At 43.1% G+C, this 10,048-nt stretch overlaps 1 protein-coding gene and 1 long non-coding RNA gene across 2 annotated transcripts; both read right to left on the bottom strand.

Moving 5' to 3' along the window:
- Window positions 1-90: 90 nt before the first annotated feature.
- On the bottom strand, window positions 91-1,980 carry LOC135114839 (vitelline membrane outer layer protein 1-like). Its single transcript, XM_064030965.1, has 5 exons — window positions 1,835-1,980; window positions 1,434-1,582; window positions 1,050-1,206; window positions 534-719; window positions 91-229 (listed from the first exon to the last, which is right to left on the bottom strand). The coding sequence occupies exons 1-5, from the start codon at window positions 1,872-1,874 to the stop codon at window positions 132-134; spliced, it is 630 nt and encodes a 209-aa protein (XP_063887035.1). The 5' UTR covers window positions 1,875-1,980; the 3' UTR covers window positions 91-131.
- Window positions 1,981-7,241: 5,261 nt separating this feature from the next.
- On the bottom strand, window positions 7,242-8,375 carry LOC135114836 (uncharacterized). The gene is made up of 2 exons (XR_010275686.1): window positions 8,279-8,375; window positions 7,242-7,998 (listed from the first exon to the last, which is right to left on the bottom strand). It is a non-coding gene; the product is annotated as an uncharacterized LOC135114836 (long non-coding RNA).
- Between the last annotated feature and the right edge of the window lie 1,673 nt (window positions 8,376-10,048).

The raw sequence follows: 10,048 nt of genomic DNA, 5'->3' as shown, positions 1-10,048 counted from the left end.
CCAAAGGGTAACGTAACTGAAGCAACGAACCAATGATGAGTTCTAATCACGGTGGTCTTTTCCGCTTTTGTCTCTTCTTTATGTTAGATGGGGTAGGAAGGGACTGGGCGGGATCACACCAGACGCTCCAATTAGATCTGGCAGCAGTACATTCTGACATCATTGAGTGCCGTGTCGTCAGTGGCACTCTCTGCCTCCACACGGGTCATCAGGCCGCAGATGGCCCAGCCTACAGCCACGGGAGACAAGAGTTAGTTTTTTACTGCTGCAGAAGAAGAAAGGGATAACGTGTGGGCTGAGTTACCAAATTTTAAAGACTTCCCTCAATGAATATCTGATTTAGCCTCGAGTTCTTTTTACTGCAGCAGAGGAAATGGAGGATGTGTGGGGATCGAGTTACCATATTTTAAAAACCTCCCTCTGTGGATGTCTGACTTACCCTCAAGATTTTTACTGGTTCAAAGGAGAAAGATGACGTGTGGGCATTGAGTTAGCACATTTTAGAGTCTTCCTTCAATGGACAGCTGACTTACCTACAGGACACGTGGCCCAGTTGCTGTAGTGTCCCCATCGGTTGCCTCCTCCGTTCAGGGTCGTCGTGGAGTGGTTACACTGCATTTCAAGGTCGTTCGCCGCGGTATCGTCTATGAAGAATCCCTGGTACTCCTCGCTCTTCATCTTGAGGCCCGTCAGTAGACCCTCATCGCACACCCTCTTGCCTGCACACCGCGACACAGTATGGAATAGCCCCAACAAACTACGGCGCACAACAATCAGCACACCACACCACACTCAGCGCACTTCACATCTCATTTTTGCCTGCACATCACGCCACGCTCAGTAATCAGCACACCACACTACACTCAACACACTTCATACCTCACAGTTCCCAGCACGCCCTCTAGCCTGCATGCCCCGCCACACTCAGCAATCAGGACAACACACTCAGCACGCTTCATATCTCACACATTCTTTAGATTATGAGGGGCAAAGGAAAGGCTTCATAAACTGACCCCAAGTCTAGTCCCTCTGGTCTTCATGAAACCTACCTCGCCAGTCACCCCATTTTGCCTCGTTTGATGTGATGGAGAATTCCTTGGCTCCTTCCCTCGGCGGATGTCCGTCATGACCCACATCCACTGGCTGGCGGCAGATGAGCTGGATACCATTCATGGAGGTGTCATCACTGGCATCCTCAGGCTCCACCTGAGGAAACAGATTATTTTCTCACTCACCTCGCCTACCTTTGTATTTAAGCTCTCAATGTAATATTTTTATTTTATTTTCTAATACTGTTGAAATAAGCTACTCAGAGAGAGAGAGAGAGAGAGAGAGAGAGAGAGAGAGAGAGAGAGAGAGAGAGAGAGAGAGAGAGAGAGAGAGAGAGAGAGTGAGAGTCTTCCGGCCAAACACGCTAAACTACAGGTCCTAACCTTGATCTGGAAGGCGTAGGCGAAAGTTCCCTCGGGGCAAAACTCCTGTGGCCCCCACGTGCCCCAGTTCATGGCCCAGTCTAGCGCCAGGGTGATGTGGGTCTCCTTTGCCCTATCATTCCTGAACACGACGCTTGCTGCAGCCACTCCTGAAGGCGAAGGAGGTGGAGACAACGTTAAGGCGACTGACAGGGATATGCACTGAACATCATTCTCCATTGTTAGATAAAAGGTACTTCTGATCTGGCTAATTGTATACGTAGTGTGTATACCTCCCACTTTCCCGCCTTTCTCACCTCTATTTTGCCAACCTTACTGTTACAAAAGAACACACACACACACACACACACACACACACACACACACACACACACACACACACACACACACACGTAACTCACCCAGCAAAGCAAGAACGAGCGGTGCTTTGTGGTGCTTCATTGTAAAATGTCAAATTGGCTGTGATGAAAATTTCGATAACTCGTTCTTTATATCTCGTTGACGAGAGGAGGAGGAGAAGGAGGAGGAGGAGGAGGAGGAGGAGGAGGAGGAGGAGGAGGAGGAAAGTACGAACTTAAGCACACACACACAAAAAAGAATGAATGAATAATAGATAAATAAATGTATAAAAACCAAGTAAATAAATAAAAAAAATAATAAAATAAATGATTGAACAAATAAAAACAGAAAAAAAAAAAGACACCAGCAGAAGCCTGGTTACCTTATATTTGGACGATAAAAGGGAAGCAAAGTGAGAGGAGGAGGAGGAGGAGGAGGAGGAGGAGGAGGAGGAGGAGGAGGAGGAGGAGGAGGAGGAGGAGGAGGAGGAGAATGTGCGCATGTAGTAAAGAGCAGGTGCAGAGATATAGGAAAATTCATATCAGTCATCTGATTATTTTCTCATGAAGCAGCGCATTTTTCGGACCCGTTCTAAAAAAAAAAAAAAAAAAAAAAAAAAAAAAACGTAATAAAAAGATACAAGAAATAGATAAAAACAAATTCGTATGCGAAAAGAGATATGGTTCGTCTGAAAATTACAAAGCAATTTCAGGATTTATTTATTTTATTTATTCATTTATTTTTTTGTACATCCAAGTATAGAAACTCCATATTCGTGTTCTTTTACGTGCAAATGAAGGGTTGATGGGCTCTTTTGAAAGCGTACGATAATGTAGAAGGGCGTACGAAAGTCCCTATCACGGAATATTCACAAAGCAATCCCTTAAGTTTGTGTAGAAAATAGATATGGTCAATTTGCGAGGCCAGGCTCATGGATCACTACGAATACCTCTTCACTTAAGACCTAATAAATTGTCTGTCTCTCTTTCTGTCTGTCTGAATAATTACGTTACAAATTTGCATCCAAATGTAAAATATACACATTGTTGCTTTCTCTGGTCGCCCATTAAAGCTGAGAAGGAGGAGGAGGAGGAGGAGGAAGAGAAGCAGGAGATTCAAGTGGTACAGATGCAGCAATTTATAAAGCCACCAATGAAAAAATTTACAGGAAACGCACGAATCTCAATTTCTAGTTTGTTTGCAATAGAGAGAGTGCGCAGCTCCCGTGCTGGCCATGCAAACACCATCAGCGTGTTCCTCGCAGCCAGCCAACCCATGACGCCATCCGCTGTCACTCATTCGTTCACCGTATTAGAGCGAGGTGGTTAGAGACTCGTTTCGTAATAAGTGAGCCTATATGTATGTATATGTACGTCTGTTTATATCTATATCAATTTACATTTACTTGCAAATCAGTACATACCTACCTTTGTAATTTATATACCTGTTAACGTATCTTTCTGCCTATCTATCCATCTATCTATAATGATGAAAACACAAAAAAGCAAAATATACCACGTTAGTATTACATTCTCAACACACACACACACACACACACACACACACACTCCTCTTAAACGACTCCCACGTGAGAAGGCTCCCCAGACGCGGGCGGCGCTCACTCCCGGCAAAATTCCGCGGCGCTGAGAGAACCCACCGAGCTGCTCCAACCTTCTGCCGGGGGACGAGGAGCGGTAATGCCCTGAGCCAGACAGCGAGGCGGCGGGGAAAAACGCGACTGACGATGAGAAAGACCCGTCGTTCAGTAGACTTGTGCGAGCCGCGGGAGCCTCGGGAAGCCGCCAGCCAGCATTTAGGCGACATAAAGGAAAACAGAATGCAGCCACGACAGCGTCCAGCCGTCCAAAGAGGCAGCCATGATTCTTTTCTCTATGATTACTCTTCCTCGCCCTTAACTCCCTCGTTTACCGCTCGTGGCGAGACGCATGCATCCACTTCCCTGAGATGCAAAGACTGAGACATTCTGAAAAGGTCTCCGCGTGGTTTAATTGTTCAGTACTGATAATAAGGTAATACGAAGTGCTAGGAGACAATAAAGTGCTAAGAATCGTGTTTTTTTTTAATGGTGCTATGCCTCCACTTCGCCTACCGCGGGTGTTTCAATGTGAAGTTAACTCATTCAAAGCTGCTTCACACATCGTTCCTTGACCACAAACCACTCTGGGACATTTTCCGATTCTACAGCTACTCTGGTTAGTCACTGGACTTTTATCTTAATTACTTGACCAGAAACATCTCAGATATTTTTTTTTTATTCTATAGCTACCTGTAAACATTACACTGGCTAGTAACATGAAAACCTGTCCTTTTATTCCCTCTCTCGTAATTGCGTTATGTTTTAAGTGTCATGCCTTGTTTATCGCAGTGAAAGGGTTGATTGTGAAGGCGAGTGAGGGAACAAGGCTATGAAGGCTGACAGGAGCGATAATTCCAAGGTTATTATGGTGTTGGATGCCATTGGTCCACCCGTCTTCATAATTGGGTGTCTTGGGAATGTCATTTGGAGTGCGGTTAATAATTTAGTTTGTTACGGAGGGAGGGAGTAAACACGATAATAGACGATGTTAATACGGACGGGAATGAATATTTGTATAGGACGTATGTTGTCTCTCTCTCTCTCTCTCTCTCTCTCTCTCTCTCTCTCTCTCTCTCTCTCTCTCTCTCTCTCTCTCTCTCTCTCTTCGATTTACCTGATGCATAATTCACTCACCTGCTTCACAAACACCTACTTATATCGAGCATCAAAACGTTTAATACCAAGACGCGTTGCAACTTCCCTCCCTTCCTTCCCTCGCACATTTTCCGCTAAAATCTTCATCTCGCCGCAAAAATATAGATGGATGCGAAAACTAACGAGGGCTGAGGGAGCGGGAGGTGCCGGGCGAGATAATGCCGAGGAATTTAAGTCATCATCCTCAGTTTCAAACCTCCGCGAGCTGCTTCGAAGCTTCATAAGTCACGATGAAGCTAAATCCCTCCATTCATCCCCGTCTCCTCAACTGACAACACTGCGATCTTAGCTGTCGGTGGGAGGATGAACGGGATGTATTGCGCTCTCTCTCTCTCTCTCTCTCTCTCTCTCTCTCTCTCTCTCTCTCTCTCTCTTGTGCTACTACTTCCTCCTCCTCCTTCTCTTCTACTAAATCTCTTCATCTCTCCCTTCTCCAGTTTCTCCTCTTTTCTTTCCCAAATTTCACCTCTTCCTTCTTTCCCTGCATCCTTTCCCAACATCCTACTTTTGAATTAGTTAGTGTAGTTTCTTACAAACAGCCCCGTGAGGAGCAACAAACCTGTCGTTGCTTGTTCTTCCATTGTGTTCCTTTGGGTTCCTCCTCCTGGCTCTAGTCGGAATGGGGAAATACATACATAGGCCGCGAACTGAACGGGAATATAACCCAAACTTGATATTCGGCACAATAACAATGGGAATGGATAGCGGTGTTATACTGGAAGCCTAAAAACTTGGCCAACAATACGAGAGAGAACAAGCATTGGGGTCCCCGCTCTCTTTACTGCAAGCAATTTTAACATTTACGAGCGGGGGACATAATAACGGCATTGCCCAGCGGTAGTAGTGCAACAACTGCATTTATGTAGAATACTGCCATTGCTATCTGAGCCCGACACCTCGTTAAGAATATTGCAAAGCCAGAGGCGGTTTGGCGAACAGCAACGAGCAGTGATGCATAATAATGGGATAATACAATAATGCAATAACAAACCCTAACAGAAGAGAGAGAGAGAGAGAGAGAGAGAGAGAGAGAGAGGAGAGAGAGAGAGAGAGAGAGAGAGAGAGAGAGAGAGAGAGAGAGAGAGAGAGAGAGAGAGAGAGAGAGAGAGATTAACTAATATTTTAACACACCAAAAAACCACAATATCATAAAAAAGGGAACACAAATACAATTTCCACGTGGCAGTTCTTTACAACAGCCCCGCGTCTAACTTGGGAGGACGGTGCAGCACGCACCTCGCCAGACACCTCTTAGATCACTAACCTAATCCTACGGTCCCACCTCAGCTAACCTAAACCCAAACCTCCTAAATTTAATTACCTATCAACCTAATCACTTAATCTATCTACCATGAAATCTGAGATCCGAATCTAACACAGGCACACGTTTTGTCTTTTGAGTGGAAGCTCCGAAGTGGTGTGATGCAACGTCCACATCCAAATAAAACCACCACAAACGTGTAGTACGTACATTACCTCATCACTATAATGTGAATATTTTGCTGCTTTGTTAGGAGATGCTATTGATTAGATTATCCACGCGGGCCACAACCAATAAATGAATAGATAAAACTCGTATTTCCCTCCTTCACGTGTGCCTGGGAACAAAATCTAATCTTGTCTATTTACCCAACGAAGTTCCCTCTCCTCCTCCCGCAGAGCTGCATTTCAACTGACCGTCCCGACTTTTCCTCTCGATCCAACTGGTATGGGTAGTGGGTACCGGTCAAGGACGCTTCCTTGGTACTAGCAGTCGGATCAATAAAAGTGATGGGGATGGAGAACACTTTAGTGTTCGAAATCTTCCTTGGCAAGGCAACACTACGCTTTCCAATCGTAGTATTCTGGTTAAGTTTAGTCCTTTATAATAGTGAAAATCGTGGCAGCGTCATGATTTTCCACAGGCATGAAGGGAAAGAAAATGTGTCTCGTCACATCCTGCTACAGACGGACTGCCTCTCAATAATTCTGCTTACGTTGTATTTTCTACGTCCAAATTTTGACCCGTTTATTTCCACAACGCGGCCCACATCACCAATTTTCTCGTGGCTGTTTCTCAACCACCAGTCAGTCAGCACTTCCCGGCACAGGCTGGACCAGTCACGAATGGTTTTATTGCCGAGTTGTAGCTTGTCTCGCACGCACCGATAAGAAAATAATCTCTCTGAAAGAGACTACTTCTACTACTACTACTACTACTACTACTACTACTACTACTACTACTACTACAACTAAAATGGTTTCCATATCCGAATGATTACTGCGAGACTACGTGGTTCTGAGCATAGTAGATCTTTGGCATCCTCTCTTACGGCTGTGACTCATCGTTGTCTAGTCACGCAGTGTGACAATTGTCAGTCTATGGTTCGTATGCATGACTCGTCCACGAATAACACTGTCACGTACAAGATGGAAGAAAATAAAAAGCAGACGTTATATTTTCTTTCTGTTTGTCATTTACAGTGGTTCAAGAATGACTGTCATCTGACAAGAGGCGTGAAATGTAATACGGTTCAAAGATCAGAAATACTGTACATCTTGACTGGCGCTCCTTCGATAACGCAATTCGATAACCGGGGTTCGTATTGTCAATGTTTAAAAGGGTGGTTGGATCAACTCTCTCTCTCTCTCTCTCTCTCTCTCTCTCTCTCTCTCTCTCTCTCTCTCTCTCTCTCTCTCTCTCTCTCTCTCATGATACGTAATGAAAGTATTAGCTGTTAACACGTTTACCGCCATATGTACCACCGATGGTACATTTCATACCTTCTGTAACCGCCACATGTACCACCGGTGGTACATAAATGAGTTTTTTTTTCCTTCCTTTTCAATCAGTATTTCTAACAATACAACAGACAAAATGCAAACACAAATATTTTAAGTGATAGTTTATTGATCAATTTCTTCAAAAATATAGCATTGAAAGATATTAATACATAGGAAATGTTTATTTTTTTTCCATAAAATGAAAACTATTTTTTTTTTATAAGAATTGCGAGAAACTGCTCAATATCCCTGGAGGTTACTGGTTTCCATGCATTCATCTTAGAGAGCCGTGTAATAGGCTTTTCAGCAACAGTTTGTTCAAAGAACCTATTAGTTTCCCTAACTATCAAATGAATAACCTCATCAGTACAAAAAAGCTTGTAAACATCAATGGGCTGAATATCTCTGTCAGATGATGATGGTAAAGTGTAATGTATCTGCTCTCTTGCTGTGCATACAAATTTTCGTGTGCTTGCAGTGATGTTTCGCCATGCAGCATCATGAGAAGCAGCAGGCTGTTCATTCATGGTAGCATCATTTGATGAAATACTTGCTGTATCATCATCTGAGTCAATTGTTCTGCTTACATCAGATTCATAACTTGATTCCATTTCATCTGGTGACGGTTCATAGCTTTTATCCCCGTCACTGTCATCAGAAGATGACATTTTACCATGTCCATAAAACTGGTAAGTCTCCATTCAATGGTTTCTGAAATATCAAAATGTATATGCATGTGTTATTTTGTGAAGCATAAAACTTAAAATTTATGGCACTGAACCGCATTTAGCCTAATAACTAAAATATTCAGTATGAATAGTATTTGTTTCATCATTTGAGCCACAAGTGCATCATGAAATTTTATGACCACCGGTGGTTCATGTGGCGCTGCTGAGGTGCTCAGACTTATGTATCGCCATATGTACCACCCGTGTAACAAGACTTTGACAGGTCTAAGAGAATCTATTTGAGGAGCAAAATGCATACCCACCTTCTCGCTTCGCTGCTACCGCAGCACTGACCGCTGGAGTGTGGTAAACATCATGGCGCCACGGAGGAATTCCCGATCTGCCTTGTGGCGGTTAACGAAATGTTATCCTTACCAAATCAATGCATTTTTTCGAAAGACTTACGTTTTTCAATTACATATTTTCTCCCAAGTAATTTTTGTATCTTTGATGCGCGAAACAAGAATTAAGAAACGTAATCACTTTGGTATGAATACCAATTTTAACACATAACAGCTGGTGGCAAATTTATCGGCCTGTAGTTGCCAGATAGCGCCGGGAGGGTTCGTCACTCTCTTGGCTTCATTTAAGGTCAATATAAAGCCAGAAAATGTATCTTTGTGAATGAGCTAGCAATTTTGTAAGAACAGTTTGTGGAGATTCTTGTGCTAACCCTAAATCATATTGCTGACTGTCCTCCCTCGATGAACGGGTACACAATGCGCATGCGTCGTGGCGTGCACGCAACACAATGCATCCAACATAACTTTGTGCGGGGGAAAGTGTGCTCGGTACGATTGCGCAGTAGGGCTATTCTAGTGTTTTCTTGATAACTTTGTGGACGTTCTTTCCTCCATTTTCTATTAAGCTTTATTCTTATTTTTAAAAACCGTTTGTTAGGCCACTTTTCCGAAAGAGAGAGAGAGAGAGAGAGAGAGAGAGAGAGAGAGAGAGAGAGAGAGAGAGAGAGAGAGAGAGAGAGAGAGAGAGAAATGGATTTACATATCTAGGAAAAGTTGGACTACACACCCACACACCCACACATGAAATAAAAAAAAATACTGTTATACATATTTCTGGGAAACATGAAACTGAACTAGGTGAGGCGAAAACACCTCAAAGGAAATACGAAACGAAAATGGGATGAAGGAATGTAAATGGAAATGTGAATAGAAGAGAAAGAGGAGGAGGAGGAGGAGGAGAAGAAGGAGGAGGAGGAGGAGGAGGAGGAGGAGGAGAGGGAAACCACTCTCGACATTACTGCCTTGCTTCAGAGGAGAAAGAGAAGAGAAAGAGAAGAGAATGGTCAATAATATGTGCAGAAGCTAAAGGAAGAAGAGGGTTTAAGAGTGGTGTAAATACATAAACTCCGTGCCATTACGGGTTTAAGCTAATGAACACTCACTGAGAGGAAAACTGAACACTCACTGAGAGGAAAACTTTACCTGTCAATACTCACCTTATCTTATTTACTTGCTGACTCAAACTCGTTCACTCATTCCTCCTCTTCTTCCTCATCTTTTCCCTATTCTTTCCTTGTAATCATAAAGTTTCTGAACACATACACATAAATACAGAAAAAAAAGAATAATAAAAACTGGGTCCTTTACGAGTTATAAACGAAAAAAAAGAAAATAGAAAAGAAATATCTCCAGATAAGGAAAAAAAAAAGACAGGGAACATGTAGGAAATGAGAAGACGAAGCTAAAACTTTAATCCAATCCCATTTGCACACGAGAAAGGGTAAAGATTTCTTGAACGACGAGAAATGATAGTGCTTTTACCTTCCCCTTTACCTGAGCTTATCGTAAAAAAAGAAAAAAAAAGAAAAAAGGAAAAAGAGAGAGAAAATACACAATTCGCCTTTCCAATTCTCCATCCCCCCTAAAAAAATTACTTTCCTTGACTCCGATAAGAAGAAAGTTGCCGGAAACACCCATAATTTCGTGGAGATTAAAGACTCTTGATAAACTTGGTTGCGGGAAGTTCACGTAGCCTTGGAGGGAGGATTGAGGCAAAAGAAAGGTGAGGTG

The sequence above is a fragment of the Scylla paramamosain genome, chromosome 28, assembly GCF_035594125.1.
Source record: "Scylla paramamosain isolate STU-SP2022 chromosome 28, ASM3559412v1, whole genome shotgun sequence".
Taxonomy (NCBI): domain Eukaryota; kingdom Metazoa; phylum Arthropoda; class Malacostraca; order Decapoda; family Portunidae; genus Scylla; species Scylla paramamosain.
Note: the sequence above shows the minus strand (reverse complement) of the source record. Positions and strands in the feature narration are given on the sequence as shown.

Bases quoted from the DNA above. Each gene is read 5' to 3' on its own strand.
- LOC135114839 (XM_064030965.1), bottom strand. From the start codon at position 1,874: ATGAAGCACCACAAAGCACCGCTCGTTCTTGCTTTGCTGG. The intron at 1,583-1,834 runs GTGAGTTACGTG...CTTCGCCTTCAG, and splicing joins GCTCGTTCTTGCTTTGCTGG to GAGTGGCTGCAGCAAGCGTC. The intron at 1,207-1,433 runs GTTAGGACCTGT...CTGTTTCCTCAG, and splicing joins CCTACGCCTTCCAGATCAAG to GTGGAGCCTGAGGATGCCAG.